At 40.4% G+C, this 24,932-nt stretch overlaps 1 protein-coding gene across 15 annotated transcripts in view; it reads left to right on the top strand.

Annotated features, from left to right (window-relative positions):
• LOC116045857 (receptor-type tyrosine-protein phosphatase mu) overlaps nt 1–24,932 on the top strand; it is a 157,913-nt gene that overhangs the window by 70,834 nt on the left and 62,147 nt on the right. For all 15 annotated transcript variants that reach the window (XM_031293787.2, XM_031293799.2, XM_031293798.2 and 12 more), the window contains exons 8-11: nt 13,349–13,657; nt 14,715–14,824; nt 19,150–19,351; nt 20,240–20,342. In XM_031293787.2, coding sequence (XP_031149647.1) covers nt 13,349–13,657; nt 14,715–14,824; nt 19,150–19,351; nt 20,240–20,342 — 724 coding nt within the window. The remainder of the gene's footprint in view (nt 1–13,348; nt 13,658–14,714; nt 14,825–19,149; nt 19,352–20,239; nt 20,343–24,932) is intronic.

Raw genomic sequence — 24,932 nt, 5'->3', positions numbered from 1 at the left:
TTACAAATTGCCCTTCTCACAACATTAACCAGCTAAATTCCCATGCTGTACTAGGATGCCAACTCAGGGAACAAAACAAACCTAGCCTCAGCATTTTCCCAAGCTAATGTGGTTTGGTGTCCAGAGAAATGCTGATGAAAATGAGATTTTTCTCCCCTCCCTGCCCAGGGTGTAACCCCCTCTCCCCACTGTGAAGGTCATGAGCGTATTCATTTTTAGTCTGGCTGATAGGGATGAATGGCCACACCTGTGCAGCCTTCTGAGCCAGGCCCAGCTTCTGCAGGGGTCCTGCCCCTTGGCCACCCTGCCGGTCACAGTCGGGGAGATTGATGGCCCCGGCTCCTGAAGTGTGTTTGAGGAAGCAGCTCTTGATCTTGTCCGGCACTCTGCTGGTCTTTCCCACTGACAGGCTGGGCCTCAGCAGTGCTCCTAATTGAACGGTTAAGACTCACAGGGCTGTGTGATACATCACTGTTGATACAGGCAGGCCCAGAGACTCGATTCCCCCCCCCCCTCTCCCTGCACTGTTCTCTGGAAGCGCTAATGAAAATCTGTGGCCACTTTAGAGCACTGTCTCTCATATAATTATTCATAGCCATGCCTTGGTCACTTCGAAAAATGAGCAATGTTTCTGATGACAAAGGATGTTTTAATTCAATCTTCCGTAAAATAGGGAATGTATAATGCATGACGCCACCAATTCAGTTCAGAAGCAGGAGGAAGTAAAGGGGCAGCTTTGAAAGGTTTTCTTTCCAATGAAGCACTTCCATTACTTTCCTTATGAACATGAAAAGAATGTCTTATCCAAGGCTCTGTGATTGTTCGAGGGGGTTATTTGTGTGTTTCAAGGGTTTACAAAATAAGTCAAACCACATTGTGTCTTTTCTCCAAATTATTCTCTAAACATTTTTTGAGTTAAAAGAGAAAAGCATTTGGTAATTGCACTCCTCTTCCAAAATTTGTGTCTGTGTGAAGTTGTTTACCACTTCAGAGTTCTCTGCACTTGGTAAGTGCTACTTGAAGGATGACACTGTTTTATCAGGTGGTGTCCTGGGATCACAGCAGGGTGCCCTGCATTTCAGCAACTCTATTGAGAAACAATCTCACACTGAGAGACCATTTCCAGCCCACACTAGAAAGGCAGATAAGCAAGCCTTAAACAACTTCTCTGTGTAGAAAAGTATTTTCCAGTATTTTCGGTCAAGACGGTCAAAGACACATTATGAACATGAATTCAACCCACCTTTAGAAGCAAATATTTGGACAATTTTGTTACGCCAATAAAACCTTTGTGTATTCAACCGACATCTGCTGAAGACAGTCACTGTCTAAATCAACTCAATTATTTTAAACCGTTTGAAGTTGATTGAGCCAGAGCAAGGGGTGCACATATTTTTAATGCATCAGAGATAATTTCATACTAGTTTTCATAGTAGCAGAACAGTCTGTCCTATGTGCTTCATCTCCACACTATGGCCTTTGCTTTCCTACTGGCTCTTGGGCGCTTTAAAAATGGCAGTACATGATGTCCATGCTGGGTCCAAACACCTGCTCAGACTCCAGCCTTTGCCAAGTCCACATCTCTGTCTATAAGTTGTCTCCATCTGCGCTCCGGCACCACGTGGGAGTAGTCTCATCTGTTTGTTTTTACTTTGCCATTCTGTTGCACTGAGCGCTATTAAACACAGGGGAATGAGCGTTAATCAGGGATCAGCACTCGCTTAAACACTTGTTTATAACAGTGGAGAGTAGGGAGGAGCTGCGCAATTATGTTCACCCACACCAAGGTTGGTTATTTGCATTTAGCTTTCTGGTTAACTTGTGAAAGACCAGGTCTGTTTTGATGCAAATAAGAATGGCGCTAGTGTCTGGCAACATAAAAATGGTAGTAGTGGTAGAATCACTTTATTTGCCAAGTACAATAATTTGTCTGTGACATTGGTGCCGGGACATAACAACTTGAAGTGTGAATGTTGCCGCAGACAGTGAATGTTAAGCTGATTTTTGAGCATGCCCCTTCCCATTATTAAATTCCTGAAGTTTTACATGTATTCACAAGAGCATGTTAATTTCACCACATTAATATGGATTTTTAGACTGTATGCTAAGTGTATTGAGGTAATGCATGAGCATGTGTTTTTACAAAGTTTTAGTCAAGTATATGTTTTTTAATAAATCTGTGCATTCAGAAAGCTTTCATTACATACAAGAGTTGGTGTGTCTGTGGAACCAAAACAAACATTATAGCAGCCATGCTTAATGAAGCAGTGTCATAATATGAACACATTGTGGGGAAAAGGAGCTTACAAACATGCCTAGGAAGAAAAATAAAAAATAGAAATGGGTGCGCCTTGCCTGCAAATATTTTTTAATATATAACAAATATTTATTTAAAGCTTCTGACGCACAAGTCGGACAACAAAAGTGACTGCAACAAAACTTGTTTATTGCTCGGTATGTGCATCAGAAGCCTTAATTAAAATGTTAGAGCAGAGAGCTTCTAGTTAAATAGTAAAATATTTCTCTACAAATGCTAACATGACTAGCTTTCCCAAAACTCTCCACAGCTTGTCACCATCGCTAACATCCTACTAGGTTATATCCTGTCCTGTATTAAGGTCGAGAAAGAGCATTGTGTAACTACCTGTAACTAGTTTCCATGAAATTAATTAAAATAAGGTACTTCATAAGGAAATGATGTTCTTCATGTAGACATGCAAATCAGATGCATCAATTGTCAGCAAAAAGCTTGTTTTATTATGTAGACAAAGGTTAGATAGTGGGTAGCTTTAGAAAAAGATAGCTACACATTGCCCCTTTTAACCATTCCCATGTACATTGTGTCACTTAGTATAATGCATACCTGTATATATTCAACTGTATGAGCAGTACAGTCTTGGTGCAGTGTACCACGAGGAAGTTATTCAACAGTAACTAAATTATGAAAGCAGTCCTGTGCCGAACTTATCTTTTATCCATAGAAATCCTGTCTGAAGAAAACCATCACTTGAGAAGTTTGTGAATAACACACGAACTCTGGAAAGAATCTTACCCTGTTATATAAGCATGATGGGAATGGTAAGGCCTTTTCCCAACCATCTTCTCCTTTTAAACCTTACAAATTAATGAATAATGTTAAGTTAATGTTATTTATTTTTTCAGCCATTGTTCAGCTGTCATAAAAAGGGCTTTGCAAAGTGCAATCTACAGTAGGCTTTTAAAAGGCATTTTTCCCAATGTATTCTTAATTTGTCAGGAAACCATAACTTTGATAGACAAGAAGGTTTAATGACCTCACTTACTGTAAGGACAGTTAAGCGTGTCTTAGGGCTCTGTACCACTTGCATAAAGTCTCTGGGAGTATTCTTATTCACTTCCAAGAATTTGTGTCCAGTTTTGGTGTAAGCTCTGGCAAATTCAGTGGCACACGGAGCTCCCCAATGTCCAGACATTGTGAAAGCAAGGGTGTGACAGACCTTTCCTTCAGGAAGATTGTTTATATCCTTGTGTATATATATATATATATACTGAAACCATGAAGTTAAAGGAGACCTATTATATACTGTTTTCACGTTGACGTCACCAATATTTAAATTACCATATGATCTCATCTGGCGGCTTTTGCTAGCTACTTTTATTGGAAAAGAGTTGGCAACACTGGCTATCGCTGTCTCTCTAACGTTACAGTCCGTTGCAGCCGGAGACTGACAGCAATAATAGGTAATAAAGGCTTCAAAACCATATACTAAAAAAAGAGAAATTCAAAATTGGGGAGAAATTAACATCAGCAGCCAAGATTACAGCTTTCTCTGTCAATAGCATGTAGCTAAATGTAGTTAGCAGTGGATTGTAACCGAGTATAGCAGCACTTTCTACTGTAGAGAAATAACAAATAAAGTCTTCTAATCTGAAAACTACACAGCTAGACATGTTCCAGCAGGAATGTGATCCAAAATTGGGGAGAAATTAACATTTGCCTAGAGAGTAGAAGAATGTTGAAAACAGAGCGTTCAGAACAGTGTGAAATTTGAGGTTTTGGCTCATATGTATTTCTTTTATATACATTTACCTCATTATTTGAAGCTTTGGCCACGTTTAATATGAACATCGAACATTTTAACATTATACAGTAGATATGACAGAAAATACAGAAAACCATTATAAGAGAATAAAGAATAAAAGAACCAGAGTATGAAGGATGGTGCATAGATGTCACTACAAGTCTAAAGGACAGAGATAACTTGCTATTTTTCCTCCCTCTATAGCTTCATGCACGCTTGCCTCAGTAAGGTCTATCCTTTTATGATGGTTCCTTTCTTTTTCTTTCCCTTTGTGGATTTAAAAGGAAATTGTTTGCTAGGTTTGATGTGTCTAATTAATGCTATTGTTGCCTTAAGGCATGAATAGAAAGCCACTTCACCTCACCATCTCAGATAACATTGATGGGGTTTGTCACCAACAATAGCTGGCAGTCATGTGACCTATAGGGTTTATATATTGTCTGTTGCAAGGCGAATGAAAAGCCTTGGTTTGAGGCCCATTGAATTTGTGTTCTTTTGTCAGTCAGAGAAAACAGGGTAGATTGAGTTTGTAGGGATGTGCAGGAAGGTTATAGGAGGACCACAATAAATTTTTTTATTATAGACAGTTGGAAGTAGAATGGTGAATTGTGTTCTATGATATTGGCTCTGCAAAAGGCAAATTGCATTCTTCTCAAGGACACGGCTTCAAACAACTGCTGTTGGAAAGGAGAGAGACAAAGAGTGAGAGCTGCACTGCATTTATAGTTGTTTCATTATTATTTCCCTCATATCCATCACTCCATCTATCTATTCCCAAAACACGAATTAATTGAGACTCTGAGAACAGATGTGCACAAACGATACTCTGGTGACATCCAGGTAAACTTATTCTCTTCTTACTCTAGAGCTGTGTCTTCAGCTTCTCGCAAACAATTATCATCGAGGTTGTTTGTATCCTCAACTCTTAAGCCTCAAGGGTATGATAAATAGCTGTAGTTTAGTCAGGCTTGGCAAAATCCTTCTTTTCTGCTGTTTTTAAATTTGAACTGAAATGCTTCTCAAGGTCTTTAAATGTTTCTATTCCTCGTGTTTAATTATTCATGATCTATCTGCAGTAATTTTTGTCACAGATTTTCTCCATCCTTTTGCTGAATTATAGATGTCCCATTCCCCTTGCTAGGCATCTAGGAAGCACTCATTCAGTCTGGTTGTATAACTCTAACTCAAGAACATTTGTGCGTCTCCTCCTCAACTAAAGGACAGGAATGTCAGGAAGGCTGCGATTTATATCCTGTATTCCCCCACCTAGATAGCTAGATCTTAGATCCAATATATCTTCTAAGTAGGTGGCTGAGAAAATGCAGCAATCATTTCACAAAGTCAAGCGCTTCACTTTGATTTACACTGTGGGTAACACCCTGAGTTGAGTGCGACACGTGCAGGTTTTTGGCAACAAATGGCAATGCCACACGGGCCATCTGGGGAGTGTTGAAGTTGAAGAATCACCTTGGTAACCTCCCACTGCTCCTGTAGAGATTGCGTCCCTGTCTGTAAATGAGGGCTTGTGTTGTTCCTGTGTGTAAGCCCTAACCACAGGCATTTTCCCCAGGAACCTGAACACAAAAGACAATGCCTGGTCTGACAGTAGAGATGGGTGTGTGGGCATGTGGGAGGAGGGGGTCATTCCTGCCTGTCACTCTGACCCCAATCACCGCACAGCATATCGGTGGAAACGAAATGAAAGATTGATTTAACCAGTTCCACCTATGCTGCCTCTGCTCTTCCCATCAACTGGCTGTCCATTTGTTTTCATCCGGTTGGTGGACTCACCTTTTGACCTTGAGCCAGACCTGCTAGGTTTGTTCTTTTAATGCTTCTAAATGGTCAGTGATGGAAAAGACTTCCCTCTGACATTTTATACCCTGTTATTTTTTCCATTTCCGTTTTTTGAAATCCAATTTCTCGAGACTGCAATCAACAAGTGCAACTTTTTATGACTTGGTATTTGAAACAAAGCGAAAAGAGGTTGTTTCTTGTAGAAAAGTCATTAGCATTAGTATTATCACCTCAAGTGCTTCACTGTTGTGCTCTGCAGCACAGTACTTACTTCATCTCCATCCCACTAAATGCTGCCGTCACTATGGATAAACGGTAGAACCCCTTTTAGCTTAAACTACCGCGCTGCCCAGTATGTTGCAAAACATGATGGGAGTAAGTAACCATTATTAATTCATGAAATTACTGATTCCATGCAAATATACAGTGTATATATAGAGTATCAGGCACTCTAGTGCAGTGGTTCCCAACCTGGGGTCCGGGGACCCCTCGGGGGCGGCAAAGATCACAGGGGGGGCGCAAGTCTTCATCTGGTTTGAGGTTGAGGTAAAAAACAAAATACTTGCACATGTTAAACAAATTATGATAATACACTAGAATATATAATGTATACGAAAGTCTGTATGAAAACTATATTTTTTGTTCTATGCTTAAACTTGTAGGCAGGCTACTAGGCCAAACCTCCGGGACCTCTTAACCTGTGGCCCTTGCTGTCATCAGGTCAGCTGCTAGCTGCTATCATTGTCGTTTTTGCCTGCTGCCACAGCATCACTATTTTATGAACGAAACATGGCGGAGAAACGTAAAAGTGCTGATAACTCCTCTGTATCAAAAAAGAAAGTAAGGCTCTATCTCTATCAGTTTTTCTTAGACATGAGTGGGGGGGGTGCCAAGGAAAAAAGGTTGGGAACCACTGCTGTAGTGGATGGACTCATGATGTTGGTGGCATAGTATCTACTACTTTTTGTGGGTTTAAACCCCTAGCACCAGATTGGTAGTCTGGCTATCACCAGACCAAGCTCAATCTTTTAAGATTGAACATTAGTCTGGGGAGTCTGCTCTGTATTTTCTACTGCACAAGAGGCATGATCAACGGGCATAGTTTAAATGACTTTGTACGCAAATGGATAGTTCTTCAACAATCAGACCAACGATCCGGATGACGTAGCAGCAACGGCGGCATCAACGGGTTGCTGCGCTTCGGTGGTTGCCGCATGGTGGCCGCTATGTTGAATGTAAACAAGAAGCTGCTTGGTCGCTTCTCTATCGTCATCATGTTAAACCCGTCAATAGCGTGCCAGGTGGATAAGCCAGTTTGTGATTGGTCCCCGCAAAATTGTAACCAAAGCAGGACAGATAAACAGGTTTCCAGCCTGAGCTGCAGGGCGAAATCAAATCGCCGGCAGATCAAGCTGGGTTTACCCAGTCTACCAGATTGGTGCATTCTGCATAAAAAATGCCCTTTCTTCCTAGTCATAAATCTGTCTAACAGAAACACACATGCATCGTGCATATACTATAACGTAAATATAATACTGCAATCTGCGCTACCTACTCTCTCAAATAACAAACATTCTCAACGTCTATTGAGTATAAACATACAGGAACCCGTTAAGGGTTTTTTAATAACTTTTTTTTTTTATGTTAACAGAAGAAAACATGTATACATATACATATGTAGTTTTAAAGTAATTAAACTTAAGATGATTAATGGTATATTGTGCATGTACAGTACATAACATTGTGTATGCACAAGCAGATACAGGCGTACACCTGCACATCAACGTACACAAGATCCAATCCATATACTTATGCACCGTGCATGCACATACTTACACACACACACACACACATAAAAAGGGTTTAAAAAAACGTCGTAGCTAATGTGTGATGACTTTTCTTCGTGCAAATTTGTGAAAAAGTTCATCTTAAGCAATAAAAAGAATATAAGAAAGGGAGTGCAGCAAACATTACCAATGGGATCTAAGCGTATTTACTGTAATTACACAGTTGGCTGCTGTTGGCTGTTTTGGGGCAGCATACAGTCGGATAGTCGATCATGAACGAAGACGAGCACTGACTTGGTTTGACTTGACTTGACTTGAATCTTGTCATGCATCATCCTTCTGTGCTGGTAAGACCTTTTTTACTTTCCCTCTCATGCTTTTGCTCTCCCTTTTTAGTCAGTGCTGTGAGAAGGAAGGCGTTCACCCATTCATCTCTACCCCTACAGCTTCGGGGGGTTCATCAGACAAGCTGGCAGCCCAGCCCGGCCCAGCGCCGGGTCTCATTCTGTGGTTTCAATTCGATACAGCACGTTGTAGGCCCCTCCGCCCCTCATCCTCACCCATCGTGGCAGTCTCATTCATCATGAGGCCTATAAAGAAGGACTTGATAGAGTGAGGAGCGACCACCACCATTCAATAAATCCTTGTGATTATCCACGCCTCCAAGGTGTATGGGCAAAGTGTCTCTGTGTGTGTGTGTCCTGAGCATATCGGCATTTGTCTCTGACTTTGTAATGGGTGTAGAGGGTGATGTTAGAACACAAGAGGTCCATGTACAGTGCCTTTTAAAGTGCTATCAATTATAACGTGTACACGTGTCAACCCCAAGGCCTGGTTTGACTTGTTGCATTTGATGAACAATAACCTTGGCACTTCTGCCCTCCCCTCCTCTGTCTTGGCTTTCTTTCTCTAATCCACCCACCCACCCACCCACCCATCTACCCACACATTGACTCCCTCCATCTCTCCCTCTTAACCCCCTCCCTTCTCTTTTCCTCTTCCTCCAGAGGATTGCATAGAGGAGCACTCTAGGAGGGTGATGGAGCTTTGATTGTCGGTTATCAAAAGCTATCATTACGGCTCGCTTCTGCGAGGATATGAAAATGATTTCCTAAGTGTAAAACCCATGTCATTACCTCAATGGCCTCAGTGCTATCACTGAGATGTAATGGAAAGAGGCAAACAAATGTGCTCGCTTTCCAGGCCGCCCAGCTCCAACAGAACCGAGTGAATAACACACAGCAATGGAGAGATAAGTGACGGTAATACCAGGCCTCATTGCCTAGACTGGAACAGTTTACATGAAAACTGTCCTCCGACCAGAATTTAATCTTCTCAGTTGTCATGTTGTTTTGGTACTGTCTACAACGAAGGCACCTGCGTGTGACGAGCCCCGGCTGCCATTCTCCAGCAAGGAATCCGACAGTCGACATGTCATCCTGTGAAATTTTTTTTATTTATTTATTTTTTTTTATATCTCCCAACAGCAAAGCTCCCTCCTCTTCCTCCTCAACCGGAGCGCCGTTTCATCCTGATAAAATAGCACCCAGGCTCAGGAGTCGCATTGACTTGACTGTGGTTTCTAATCATTGCCCAAGTAGTCCTTTCTTCCCCACTTCCCGGTTCAGTTTGCTGAGCAGGGAGATGGAAGTGTATGCCAGCACCAGGCTTTTCTGCTCTTAATCAATGTGGATCTGATAAAGATCCTGGCTTTCTGAATGACTCGTACGCTGCGAGGCCTGAAGGAGATCTGATAAGTAAATCATTCTTTTGTACATATAGCCAATAAGATTCTAAGGAACTGGATCTGCGCTGCTGTGCACGCGTATAGACACTCATATTACTCACATAAGACCGTGAACATGCTAGAAAACAAACATTGTCCCCCTCACACACACACACACACACAACCACACACACCCGCACGCACACACACACCCCCCCCACACACACACGCACACACCACACACTTGTCTCACAGTAAAGTGGCTGTGGTCTGGACATGCCCAATTTGTTTTCTTTCATCCAGGACTAATGTCTTGCTCTACCCTGGGGCTAAGTGCACCATTTGAAGCCCCTTCTAGGACAGACGGCTGCAACATGCAGTTATTTGTTGTTTTTGTTTCATGTTTGGGGAAATCATGTTATCACTTCAGCTGCAGTAGCTTGTATGCAGGGCCCATTCAAATTAACAAGAGGCAATAATGTGCTGATAATTTCTAAAACATTATTTAAATGTCACACTGTAATGACAAAAAATCACTAATAGTTCTATGTAAATGTCAAATTCACATTATTCAATTACATCGCGAGTGTGGGGCAGGTGATAATTTGTCCACCGCTTGGAATACCAATCTGGCTCTCACTGGAACTCATTCTGTGTGCCCTGGCATAAGATAGACCTCAGTAATTTCCTGCTTCAAGGGATGCTTTTATAGCCATTATTATAACTCTGTTCCACTAGAAATATCTGCCATACTGGAGAGATATTAGAGTCATATTTTCAGTATTTTCACCCCCTCTGTGTGTGATAGCTTGTGAGAATTGTAAAAAAAAAAATAAAAAATATGGTAAGGATATCAAGAGATAGCCCTGTTATTCCTTGTTGTGATTTGTGCTTGTTTTGATACTGAGCTTCTTACTGATCGGTCAACAAAACTAAACTAGCAGTCACAGTAGACTGGGGTAATTGGCTCATCTCATCAGCTGTCATTTATGGGTCTATTGAAAATGGCTGCCTAGCCTCCATCTATGCACGAAAGGATTTATAAAGGATATCAGCCATTCAGCGTGACCCGTTCATTTCTTTTCGTCTTCCCTCTTTTTTCAAAGTCAACCATGACCAGGCTCTGGTCAATGGACAAGTAACCTTGTTGTTCATGAAAACAGATGATGTCATTCTGTCATGGGGCACAAGTTGTGATTGGGCGTCTGCCACAGATCCTCGCATTTTACTGCTTGCATCAGACAGCTGGCATTTGCACTACGGGGAGCCAATGGGGTAACAAACAATTAGCCTTTTCTCAACAAAACTCCAGGGAGAGACTATAGAATAGTCATAAGAGCGGTTTACTAAATGGCCAATATTCCTTTATGTACCTTCACTCTTACTGTTGGTGCACATGCTAGTATATGTCTATTGTTCTCACCATGTGACAAAAAGCCAAATTTAAATGCATATATTAACGTTATTTTCCTCTTCTTTATGTGGCATGGGCTATTTCTCTCCACAATTACATTTTATGTGATTTCCATTCTTGTTGGTATCTCTCCATTGGCCAGAATTAGGCTGCAGTGGACATTATCTATGATGTTCCACGAAGATGAAAGTGTGACATTGTCCTTGAACGCTTCAGAAATGAGACTTCCTCTCACCCGCTCGTGCACGTCTGCTTGAGATTCACAGTTTGTGCATTTGTCACTTTGAAAGTATCTGGTTTAATTTGGTTTTTGTGCCTGGCCACCCTGCAATTCTCTGTGCTTTTAGTGTAACCGTTGCCTACGGAGTGCGGCCAAAAGATAGTTCCGCAAATAAAGGGGCTTAAACTTCTATTTTCTGGATGGCTTTCCCAACATGGCAACCTATTTGAACAGGCCTGTTTTCCTTTGCCAAGTCTTCCTAGTTCTGTGTTAGAATCTCTTTTTTTTGTGTGATTACATTTGTTTAAAGCGCCAGATTCACTTCAATCATAAATTGTTACATTAATCCCCCTACTGTAGTTTGCTACTTAATATTTGACTCTACTGCTGATCCCTTTGAAGGTAGATGTCTAACATACCAGTCTCATCCAAAGATTAACATCTTTCAGATTTTCAGATTTTATTGGAAGTCAGTACTGCTAGGAGATCCTTTATTAAAGATAATAGACATTCAAAGAAGTCCACCACAGCATTGCAGTAAGGTGTCTCAGAATATTAAGCACTCCTACTGTATGGAAGCTAGAATGCACACCTCTCAGCCAGTGTAAGAAAAAAAGAAATAGATATAGATATATAGATATAGATATATATGTATGTATGTATATGTGTGTATATATATATATATATATAGAGATAGATAGATAGATAGATAGATATAGATATATAGAGATAGATAATCTTCAGCTATTGTTTAAAATGTTATAAAAGCTATACACATGTTATGTCAAAGAATGTAGTGGTTTGTTGCACTCTGTGTAGCCCTATAGTGACAAATCCTTCTTAAAGAGAAGCTAATTGCCTTTTGTTTTCCTTTTGGAAAGACATTTTTCCATTTTCCTGACATACTTCTTTTTCATTTGTAGCCCTTTGTCTATTCTTCTTGCACTGAATGCTGCACATTGATATCCCTTTCCCCATCTGTCAACACTTCTTTCTGGCCCTTCTAATGCTATTTCATCTGCTCTATTAAAGTGCAGGAGAGCTCATATCCATTTGTTTCTCCTTGTGAAATTTTGAAAGGGTTACATCTTTCAAGCAGGTGCCTTTATTTTAACTCATGGTTTTGTGTTCTTGCAATATCCTCTCACTTGTACAAGCTTTTGTCATGTCACATGTCATGACTTCATTTCCTGATAAGCATTAATTTGTCTTGTAGCTTTTCTGCAGCACCACACAAAACTTATTGTCATTGTTAATCATTCATTATACACTTTAAAAGGATTCTTCATTAAACTTGGTTAGTCAGACATTATCTTTCTATAAGTATTCACTGGGCATACGAGTCAAAAATAAAATAAGTGGGAATAACATTCAAAGGACGCCAACTGTGTTGTTCGTAGGTTCTTGCTTGTTTGTCATGTCCTTTTGTTCAGCCTGTAGAAATGAACAGCATGCTGGAGCTGTAGTCCAGTCTCCCCCCATGCACCTCCAGAATGTTAAACATGGCTGCCGTGGCTGCCTCTGAATTGCTTGACTGTGTCTCCTGGGGAACGGGGAAATTGAGCCCTGGCTCTTCCTAATAGGTGGTAAAGTGTTAAGTTCCAGAGAAATGGACTGCGAATTTAACCTGGAATGGAAATTGATCCCATTACCTTGTGCTTGGGCTGCTTTCCTCCCGTAAGGGGAGAGAGAGAGCGAGGGAGAGAGGGAGAGAGAGAGAGAGAGAGAGAGAGAGAGATGAGAAAATGGAGAAAGTAGAAGAGAAAAGGCAAGGAGACACAGTATATATGATTAGAGGTGATAGGATGGCAGTGGGGGTTGTGTCCTGCCTACATTGGCAGGCTGGCTGACTCTGTATCAGTGTGGTGCTAATAGCTGACTGCCACTGGGAGAGATGGAAAAAGAGGAAAAGGCAGAAGAAGCAGAGCAATGGCACGCTCTGAAGGGATGATACACCTCCTGCTGAGGGTTTCCCACCAACAGACCTGCGGTGTCTTGGTGTGTTCAGCTGCTGTGAGACCGAGTTAGCAACGGTGTGGCAATTCTCAGTGGCTCAGGCAGATAGGCTTTAAAAAAAAAAAATTATTTTGGAATATGAATTCCAAACAGAGGAAATAGTATTTCAATATGAAAAAAAATATTGACCAGGTCTCGAGTGTTATAAAAAATCTGGTAGTTTTTCTTCGACCTAAAGGAACAGCCCCTTCTCTGTGCCCTTGCATAGACCTCAGTAATTTCCTTGATTTTATTGAAACTGTCTTGCCCTATCTGCTATTTTATATGGCCTAATTGATTATCTTGATGTATGCTCACACTCCTCTCTCTTTCTGTCCACCCCTCCAGAGCCCATGCACGGCCCACAAAGGCTAGAAGTGGTGGACATCCAATCCAAACAGGTGACCGTGCGCTGGGAGCCTCTGGGCTACAATGTGACCCGCTGCTACAGCTACAACCTGACCGTCCAGTACCGGTCCAGGGTGGCCGGCAAAGAGGAGACCCGCGAGGAGGTGTGTTATGACACCCAGAGCCGCGATCCTCAGCACACCATCCACAACTTGACACCCTTCACCAACCTCAGTGTCAAACTGGTCCTACGCAATCCAGAGGGGGTCAAGGAGAGCACAGAGCTGGAGGTTCAAACTGATGAGGATGGTAAGTATGATCAGGTCTGAGGAGAATTACACAATATTTTGCTAAACCGATCCTAGATTAGATACCTTTTTAAAGTATGGAGAGCCAATAAGTAAAAAAGTGAAATGCAACCATCCAATCCAACATTCAAACACTAAATTGAAACTATTATTTATTATATACATAATAAATAATATATTTATTTTTACCTGCCTGCATGTCTGCTCTCCAATAGCAGAAAAAAACATCTTTATTATAAAAGTGACATTTTGATCTTTAGAATGGGTGGATAATTCTCACCTGATCATAAACAGCTTGCACCAAGAACAAGTTTAGGCTTCTCCAAATATTTTTAAGGAGAGCACAAGTCAAACAGCAAGTTTCTGTGCCGTATGGTTGTTTCACCTCCTTCAAAGATGAAAGATCTTCTGTATTGCCTCAGCAGACACAGGAAATGAACTCTATAGAAGTCTCAAGGAACCCCGGCCGCCAGATAACAAACAGGCTCAGCTGACGAAAAGAGAGTCTTGTCATGTCTGGCTCAGATATCTGTGGTTGGAAACTTGAAAGTGGCAACTGTTTCTCACTATCTGCCTTCTGTGTGTCTGTGGATCTGTGTGTTTAGGGTCCCATGGGGTTACTAGTTCATCTTTGTTTGCAACACATTTTCATCTGTTCGAAACATGTTTAGTTTTGCTGTAAAACTTGTCAGGGAGTGTGTTTTGAGTGACAATGACTTCAAATAATCTCACAAATTTCTATTAAGATGTGTTTGACTTTGGCTCATGGCCATTTGTGAACTGCAGGTCCTTGAAGAGCTTTTTTGATTGTTTATGCACGAGATGCTGGGCTAGGTAAAACATAATGGAAAAGACTAAACCTACGAAGTAGAAAATGCTTTCATCCAACTTTTATAGACATCATTTTAACTTGACAAACATGCACAGAAAATAGGGGGGGGGGATCCATAAATACGTATCCATGGAACTGGGTATGCTTTTTGTACACTTATTTCTACCTTGAAAAATCCCACTCTGCCACCTGTTTTGAAAAATGTGTCTGTGATAATTTCCCACAGTGCCAGGAGCTGTTCCTCTGGAGTCCATTCTGGGCAGTGCCTATGAGGAGAAGATCATCCTGAAGTGGAGAGAACCAGCACACACTTACGGGATCATCACTCAGTTCGAGGTACACACGCCAGGGTTAGCAAAATGTTAGAGATATTGAACACCCTAGAGTAGAAACCGACTTCCAATATTAAGATTTTTTTTCTCCACCACCTCTCTGTGGATGGTGTGCATATCTTTGAGTTTCTGAGGCTGCATTTTTCCGCAACAGTGATGTGCAGTAGTGTACAGAGCTGCCAGAGAAATGTTCAAATTGATTTTTTTTTATTTTATGAACAACTTTGTTTTCTTGAGCTAGAACCTGGGATCTAGGTGCACCTGCTATTTTGTTGACAGTCCACACAACAAAGGATTACAGTATTTCACGTAATGAGATTGAATGGATTGCAATGAAATTTGGTACCAACATTCATGATCACCTCAGGATGTTTAAAAAAAGAAAAAAAAAAAGAAAAAGTAATACGTTTGTTGATCCTGTTGCTTTTCCTTCATCACCATCATCAGGTCCAATACTGTCCAGTACTTTGGTATTTGACCAAATACTAATGCCATTCCCATTAGACTCAGCTGTACAAATGCTACTATGCTAACATGCTAAACTAAGATGGTGAACATGATAAACAAAATGCCTGCTAAACATCAACATTAGCATTGTCATTGTGAGCATGTTAGTATGCTGACGTTAGCATTTAGCTCTTTGTACAGCTTTACAGAGCATGGCTGTAGCTCTGTAGCCCTAATTATCACAATTGGCTCTTTCAGTACCATTACCGTCTCTATATTCTGTACATGAAGTCATAGGCCTACATTTTAAAGTCATTAAAGTGCAATCATCTTGACTATTTAAACCAGGGTTTAATTAGATCTAAGTTATGTATGTCGAACAGCTTAAACCTGAATCAGTTTGTTCGGATCTCTCAAGTCAGGGTTTTCTCAAAATGTTGTGCCTCCTTGTATAAAGCACCGCCCCAAGTGTGTTTAACCGTTGTTCATCATTTTAGTATAGAGAATCAACTGCAGCCTGCCGTCATCTTCTGTACCTCAACACCTGAGCGACCTCTAAAGAAAATACACTCCCTGAAACACGCCTCGAACACATATCACGATTCGGCACAAAGCAAATGTTGACATAAGGGTCCACTTCCCCTGCCAGCCTTGTCCAGGAGCTGCATTGAGTCTTGAATAATAGAAACAGTCTCCTCACACGCAGTACACACACACACACACACACACACACACACACACACACACACACACACACACACACACACACATACACATTTACACACACACACACACACACAGACGATATATGTACACATTGATCTTAACCAGCTTAAGGGGGAAGTAATCCTCCAGCTTTTCCCACCGATTGATTCTCCTCTGTTGATTCTCCCTTGTTGCCGTTTGTTCACGCTTGATATTTTGACTAGGTTAGCAATCATTGAAAGGGCTGTTTCTCATATGAGGAGAGCAGATTGAATAGTGAAAGCGATTCAATCAGGTCGTTGTATAGGTCTCTCTATCCACTGCCATGCTATCAGGTGAATGAAATATGACAGATACTCTCGTAGCGGCACAGAGACATTTTAATCCAAGCAGCAAAGTCCTAAAGTCCTCAGAATTATGACAAGGCCCTGATTATTCAAGTGTGTGTAGTGCAGTGTTGTGTCCTGTGCACAGCTGTATGGCACTTAGAGGTGCTGGCAGACAGCGGGGAAACAATGTCTATAAAAACGGTAGGTTTACCGCACACCTAATCACTTTTAGAGCAACATGTTTCAGTTGTTTATCTTTTAAAAATTTCATGGTACAAGAAAAAGCATTCAGAGCAAATGGCGTGTTTTGCATTGCCGCTTTGTCAGGTTCACTCATTTACGTTGAGGCAAATGTGTTTCTCTTCATGAAATACTCACTCCAGGCTATTATATTCATATGCTGCAGCAATTACTTCTCTCTAGGCCTCAACAGTATAGTAATGTGTCTAGTTAAAGAAACAATAAGTCACTGACAATCCTGGTATTCCCTGCTATTAATATACATGAAGTGTCGATAGATTTCTCAACATAACCTGGAATTACAGGATTTAATTTAAGAGTAAGAAGGAGTATTAATATTTGTTTCACCCCGTCCTAAACAGGGTGACAGATGAGGAAAATCTAGCAACCCAGAAGCTTGCTCCAGGTGTGTGTCCCTCACACCGCTACAGTCTGACTCTCTCGGTTTGTCTCTAAGAAAGTAAACCACAATGAATTCTGCCGGTATTCCCCCAGATAGTTTCTTATAAGTCAAGATCTTGCTTTGATTTGACATTATCAAAGGACTGAAAGTGAAATATGTACGTCTGGCAAGGCCTGATATCAAAGAGATTTCAGCTCCATTACTTTTTGAGCAAGCTCTGCGAATGCCATTTTATTGGCAGCCTTTCAGACCGACATGAGCCAGCTTCTCTTTAAGAGGTATACAGCAGATTTTCCAATTATTCCTTGTTTGTCAGCCATGTTTACCAATACAAATTAAATGTGGAGTAGCATTTTGTTTATCATATATATTGTGATAAGTGAAAGCTGTGCATCACATGACCTTTTTAGGGAAATGGCAACTATTATGAAAAGATAAATTGTATTTTCAGAAAACCAAAAGTAAGTCATGCGTTTTCCCTTAAAAGCCACTATACTTATAAAACATGCAGCCTTTTCAAATCACTTACATTTAGATTGTTAATATTTACTGTAGGTCTGTCTAAAAGGTTCAAACTCTTCTGCAAATAAAATGTTAATTAGAGTTTAGGTAACAGGAAAGAGTATACAGCATCTTTCATTAACAGTTATTCAGCTTTCTTCATTCTTGTGCGAGCAAAGGTGCTGGAGATTATTCAGGCATTTATATTTTATGAATGCTTGATAAATTCAACATTTTCCTCCCTCAGATAGAAACACGTGAACCAGTGAGATTTGAAAAGCCTAATATATCAGATCGAGTAATAGTTACAAGCAAGTCCAAATTAGTTTGCTCAAATATTATTCATTATTTTCCCGTCAGTTCCATTATAATTGTAAAAACCTGTCCATGTGCCCAGTGTTGACAAGTCATTTCAAATTCCTCTCCCTGAAATGTTATGATATAGGATTTGGCATCACAGACTCATTCCACAGACAAAGACTAAATGAGAAGGCTTTGAAGCATTTCAAAACTTGATGGACACAAATTATGCAGCACTCCTAACTCCCTTTGTGTTCCTTAATTGGAATTATAATGGAGGTTTTCCTTTACGAGCACAGGCATTTCTTAAAGTGGGACTTTACAGTTATTCAAAATGGATATTAGCAAAAACACTCACCTTAATGCTTCCCTCCAGAGCTCCCTGTGTTTATTAATGGAAGGAATACATTAAGTGCATTTCCTCTCTCCTTGAAATCACAAGCTTACATCAGCTTTGGTTGAAAAATACATAGCTCTGCTTTTACAGTACAATCTAACACCTCCTCTCCATAGACCTTTTGTACCTCGCTAATATTGGAAATGCCAGCTTAATGCCTTGTTGACATAACGTCAGAAGCTCAGACACAAAGAAAGAGCTTCTTTTCTCAACTTAAGACTTTGCTCTGTGGCATTTGGCTTTACTGAGAAGTACAGACTAGATGGAGGAAACATTTTAAAACATTTGTGTTGTTTTGGACTATATTATACAGTGTTCCAATATATTGTCAAATAACTCAACGTTATCTTGTAATATGATCATATCATGTTATTGTTGTACAAAATGGTGTTGTCCATTAACAACACTGAGAGTCTACCGCCATGCTAGTAGCTTTGTGAGATTGTAGCCTACTTAGCATTGTGGTGCTTTGAGTTAAATGCTAATGTCAACATGCTAACATGCTCACAATCCCAATGTTAACATGCTGAGGTTTAGCAGGTATGGTGTTTACCATTTTCACCATCTTAGCATGCTAACATTTGCTAGTTTTAATCATGAAGAACAGCTAAGGATGATGGTAATGTCATTAGTTTTGCAGGTATTTGATCAGTTTTGCATTTAGTTACAAATATACATAATTCAGCTGGTTATTTCTAAGCGTACACACGAAGAAGTATTGTACAATATGAGACTTAAAAAAATATTTCTCTGTAGCTTTCTGTAGTACTGAGTAGTGCAGAGGGGAAAGAGAGATTAAAGAATAGGATAACTCTTAGCAGCATGAGTGGGATATAAAACCTCAACACAGGAAGCACAGTAAAATGAATGCTTTAGCTTGCAGAGCCAATTGGATGCCTCCAACATAAAACATTTCAATGTATGAATACATATCCTCCTCAGCTGAGGAGAGCTGAGTGCCGAGTACCAGAGGCCAGTATTGGAATATTAATTTCCTTCCTTCCTAGATCTCCTACAAGGCTGTGAGCTCATTTGACCCTGAGCTAGACCTCTCCAACCAGAGTGGGAAGGTGGTGAAGTTGGGCAACGAGACCACCCACATGTTCACAGGCCTCTACCCAGGCTCTACATACTCCTTCACCCTGCGCGCCAGCACAGCCAAGGGCTACGGCCCCCCTATCATCACCCAGTTCACCACCAAGATATCAGGTCAGAAGTATAAAAAGCATGGCCAGTCAGTGTGTGAATGATGTTGAATAAGTAGTGTACCATTTACCGCCGCTGGGGTTCTTTATGTCCAAATGTTTGAATGGAAAATGGAACTTGATTATAACTCAAACAAAGATTAGTTAGCAATGATTTCACTTAACTGATATCATTCTTTTGTCTCAAAGGGTAAATCGTATCCATCTGGTGTCCAACGTAATAAATTAACGAAAACAATTTCACTAATATCATCCACTATATATTTGTTACACGGCTTTGTTGAATACTTAATTCTGATTCATCAATTACGGCATTCTGTGGTCTGTTATTTCTGAATAACAAGCTGCTTCTATGGGCGCAGTCCTGATCATGGAACATTTTTAAATCAATATTTTGTGTCAAATTATTGATTTATTTTTGAAGTAGCTGTGTAATAAGTAACAATGTAATGTGGTCCTTTATCACTGAACCAGCTAGGTGTTTTGTTAAATTAATTTCAGTGCTATTTAGTCTTGCAATTGCATTAGATTTAGCACAATTGCCTGATTGTTCAAAGACAAATTGTGCTTCTAGTTTCCATAAACCCTGGCTGGTCTTACTTAATGAAAACTGGGATTGATTTAGATAATGACCATGAGACTAGTTGGCAATTCTTACTTTTGACAGTGTTTTTTATTGTGATACATGTGCGCTATTTTGAAGAATACTTTGTGAATACTTTTGTGACAGCAGCAAATGTTTCCCTCTTCTGTTATTGCTAGACTTAATGATTAAATGATGGCGCTATAAAGGCTAAAGGCATTAAGTGCTCATTGTAAACGTGAGAAAATATGCTGTTTTGAACTTTGCTTTGCAGTGTAGTAAAACCCCTCCGATTTGTTTTCTCCTCAGCTCCTTCCATGCCGGCGTATGACCAGGAGACCTCTTTGAACCAGACAGACAGCACAGTCACTGTCCTGCTTAAACCTGCCCAAAGCAGAGGTGCACCTGTGAGGTAGGCTTTCACAATAAGGACTCTCTCACACACACACACACACACACACACACACACACACACACACACACAGCACAGGGTAAAAACAACAAAACAGCATGTTAAAACACCAAGAACCTCCATCAGCAACATAAAATGATCAAAGAGCTTGTGTTTATCAATACCCCACCATGAAGGAAAGTTGCCGGGGAATTCAGTAGCTTACTATACGCGTCTAATTTTCTGAACTTTATTTGTTTGTGGATTTTGATCCTGTGAAAAAGAAGCACAGCCTTTGAAGATAAGAACAAAACCCGATGCATCCAAGGCTAGCTTTAGGATCTCTTTCCTTTGTCTTTCATGTACCGGGCACCCCGAGCCGCCACAGGCTTCTGGGGAACAGAGGAATTCTGCCTGCTTGATGCTGTCTTTGTTAGCCATTATGGGGGAAGCAGTACAGCTGTACTGTGTACCGTAAATGCCAGGCTGTTGGACAAAAGTCAACATTTTGGTTTACTCAAGGCCATTGTGGGCTTCTGGCAGGAATACTGCTTGCTTGATCATCTTTTTGTTAGTCAGTATTAGTTCTTTAGCGTATACCACTCTTCAGTTATTACAGCATTAACAGTTTTTAAGTGGGCAGCCTTCACTGAATTTCTTTCTTTTTGTTCAGGTCGCTTCCTTGAGTACCAAAGTCTTTTGCTTGCATCTGTTTTTATTAGTTCTCGTGTGTGTGTGTGTGTGTGTGTGTGTGTGTGTGTGTGTGTGTGTGTGTGTGTGTGTGTTCATCATTAATAAATGACAACATTTTCATAATATGTGTTACAAGCATAAATGTCACATTAACGTTGAAGCAAGTTCAAATAAGATTAGCCTTTATAAATCCCTGGAGGGAAATTTTGGGAATTTCCTTACCTTATTATATTAGGAATAAGGTGGGATAAAAATTTGCTTGACCATTTAATATAAACTATATTTTTTACTCATTTGTTTTTGCCTAATGATGTCTTCTAAACTTGGAGTACACAGTAACTCTCTACACAAAGGAATCATTTTGAAATATAATAATTTCTTTCTGTCCTTTTTAAATATGATGTTACGTAGACAATTAGCTTAGCTTAGCCCTGGAAGGAATCAGCTAGCCTGGCTCCATCCAAAGGTTAAAAACCTAACAGCGCAGAGATGTGTTAATTAGTGAGCTTTAGGGATGCTGGTAAACTGATTCGTATTTGACGTATATCAGTGTGGTATTGCTCTACATATCTCTCTCAAAAAAGCAAATATGCATACACAACTATTTCTTTAAATTGCTGCCATTGGTTGGGTTATACAGAGTAAAAAACATTTAACGAGCAAACGCCAGCTAAGGTGCTCCTGGCTTCGCCAGGGTGCCCCATCAAAAACAATCAACAGAAGAAAGCCAGTGATGGATCATGTCCATAAGAGCAGCCCCTGTTGGTTGGCAAAAGTTTGAATTTTTTAGAGTAGCTGCTTAGTTAAAGGTAACAAAGGTAATAGAACCGTCAACTTGATCTACAGTTTATCGAAGGACATTCTACATCCTTCCTGCTGGTAGTAAGCGGAGTGAATTGCCCATGCCAATATTAAAGAAAAATGGGTTAACTCCTTCATATGAGGAAGTGATAAACCCTTATGCTCACTGTAAAACTCAATTTTACACTATCAACTCATCTGAGTCCTTTAAAGATTACAGCCTGGAGATCTTTAGTCAGGCTTGTCAGCTCACGTTTACTGTATGTGCAGCTGCCCAGATTAATGCCCGGCGCCAAATGGTGAGGCCTCAGCAAGAAAGCCAGAGTGATCGCTTTTTAATCTTCTCGCAGGTACAATTCAGAAGGCCTTACTCAGGCTGCCTTTCTTTCAGTGGGCTAATTACACTCCCCTAATTATAATTAACAGGAGTGTGGTGAATTGGAGCTTTCATTAATTACCATACTGGGCTCCTCTTTTGTTTACCATAGGCATGCTCACCTCGCAACCAGATGAAAGAAAGCTTTCTTCGGAGATATAACCTGAGGTTTGAGACGCACCTCATTCTGTTTGATGGAGCTGAGGCATTACTGTGCACTAGTGCTTTAACATAATCCTAAACATGAGGATTGACATCTAATCCGTTTTAGATGGGAATAAACTCAGTGACAGCGCTAGTTTATTATTAGAGAAAGAGAAAATAATGTGTTTTGATACATACATTTAGTTTGAAGGATTATATATATTTAATGAGTCTCTCAAGATAATCCATTAAAAAAATGTACCACCATTCGTCAGAGTTCAGAACATGGCACAACTACAACTCAAAACTAATTGAGGCATCCTTTGATCACAGCATTTCCACGTCGAAACTTTGGGGATTTTCAGGTACACATTTCTTACCCTCACCTCCTCCTTTCTCTTAAATCTCGCAGGACATAAAGGCCAGTATACTGCCTTCATGTGTGCGCCTGACGCAAAATATGAATTGCAAAAAAAAAAGGAGGTGGTGGAGGGCAGCAAACAGAAGAGATTATGATGCAGGCCTAAGATATGATACCTTGCAGGCTTTTGAAGGTGTTTTTTACCTCCACCTCAAGTGACACACGATGCCTTTGAGAATTTCAGGTGACTCTAAAGTAGCTTACATTCAGAGGAGTTGAGTTAGACGGTCTGTTGGGATCTGCTCTCTGGCCCATATTGATAAATTTAGTCATCTGAATTTATAATGCAAAGTAGCAGCGCACACAGCTCCATATCTAGTGTATCGGGTGCACGGTAGTGGCAAGGATCAAAGAAACAAAACACTCGCGCTCACAGATAAATAGACAAATTATGTATCTGTGAGTGGCAGTGTTGTTTCTCTGTCATCTGAATTTCCCAAGATCAAAACACAACATCTCTTCTGGATTTGAGGTTTGTACAGAAGAGGATTAGGGCCACATGTGAAAAAATGTTTTGAGTTCAAAATAAAGTCAGAATTATGAAAATAAAGTCAGAATTCTGAGAAAAAAGTCAGAATTCTAACTTTATTTTCATAATTCTGACTTTAAACTCAGAACTTAAATACATTTTTTCACATGTGGCCCTAATCCTCTTCCGTAGGTTTGAGATACATGACTAAGTGCCATTTTCAGCTGAGCTACATATAAAGAGATGTTTTCCAAATTGTTCAATGACCTGGGCTACTGGAAAGAGTCCCTGAAGTGCAAAATCTTGGAAACATAGCTGATCCAGTCAGTCTATTGAAGAGTTACCATTTTGTCAATGAAGGACTTAAATTTCACACCAAAGTTAAATGTAAGTGTGAGCTACTGCTCATGTTGCAACTTGCAAGAGTAGCCATCACATTTCTAAAGTGGTGGGTGGCTCATTTTGAAATTGAACACTTTATGAAATCCGTTTTTAAAGCCCATATGAAATAGGGATTTGACAAGGGTAACACTGATCTGCAGTACTGCAGAGCAGAGCAGCATGAAGCCTGATTTGATAACGCAATCTTGCACACTGATTGGTTTTGGGAGGTAATAGAGCTCCAGACATTTGAGTTTCAAACAGCAGATGTTTTGCTGTAATACAGGAAGGGGAACACACTTGAAGATGACACGATAGCTCTGGTTCATAAAATAATCAAGACATAACAGACAACAAACGTCCGTTTCACTCCGGCACCCTGCAGTCATGCTGAAGTCAAATCATATTTTAGATGAATCTGGGCGGACGTTTGTCACTGCTGAGGGAGGCAGTCAATTTTTCATATTTGTGTAATTGCTAATCAGTATAACATTTCCAACTTGGATTTGGCTTCTAATCTCTGGGGACAACAACGCGTAGCCGGGAACAATTTTTACCAGAGGGGACACTGTTCCTTTAAGAGGATTAGTGAACTGTCTATCAGTCATGTCGTGTTAAACTAATGTTTGCAATGGCCCCTCGTCAGGGCTACAATACTCCTCCTCACTACGTAGCATCAAAATAAATGTTCACATGCTTCTGCAGAAATAAATGATTTGAGATGCTTTCCTTATCATTCACACCATTAAATCAGCCCTTCTCTCTTTTCCTGCCATAACTTTTGCCTTAAGCAAGCTCACAGACACATGTAGGTAAACAGAAAAAGCTATAAAATACAGCAGTTTCTGGCGTTGTAAGTAGCATATTGAGGAAATATGAGTTTTAGTGTAGTTTCTACCCTGTAGCATCAGATTATCTGTGCTCAGCCATGGCCTGAAATCAGTTAAGTGATTTTCTACAGTCCTAAAATAAGCACTAACTTTCTTTGATCACGGCATAGCAAACGCTAATAGCTGTTCCTAAACGTGACACAAGTCAATGCTTTTTACGATTTAATGGCAAATGTAATTTATGGCACCTTCTAATGTGTTTGCTTTATAGCTTTAAGGACACCAGGGACATATAAAGAGTAAGAAGACAGACTCATGGAGGAAGGATGCTGGGTCAGGAGAAGTGTGTTACTTACAACCGCTCTTAAATCAGACATGTAGGCATATAGAGCCAACCGATTAGCATTAGAGAGAGACAGTGATTGAAATGCTCCCCATGCCCCTATCCTCATCTGCTCAAACAGCCCAGAGTTCTCCCCCATCAGCCCACATGAAA

This window comes from Sander lucioperca, chromosome 9 (assembly GCF_008315115.2).
Source record: "Sander lucioperca isolate FBNREF2018 chromosome 9, SLUC_FBN_1.2, whole genome shotgun sequence".
NCBI classification, from domain to species: Eukaryota; Metazoa; Chordata; class Actinopteri; order Perciformes; family Percidae; genus Sander; species Sander lucioperca.
This window is presented reverse-complemented; position numbering and strand designations above follow the sequence as displayed.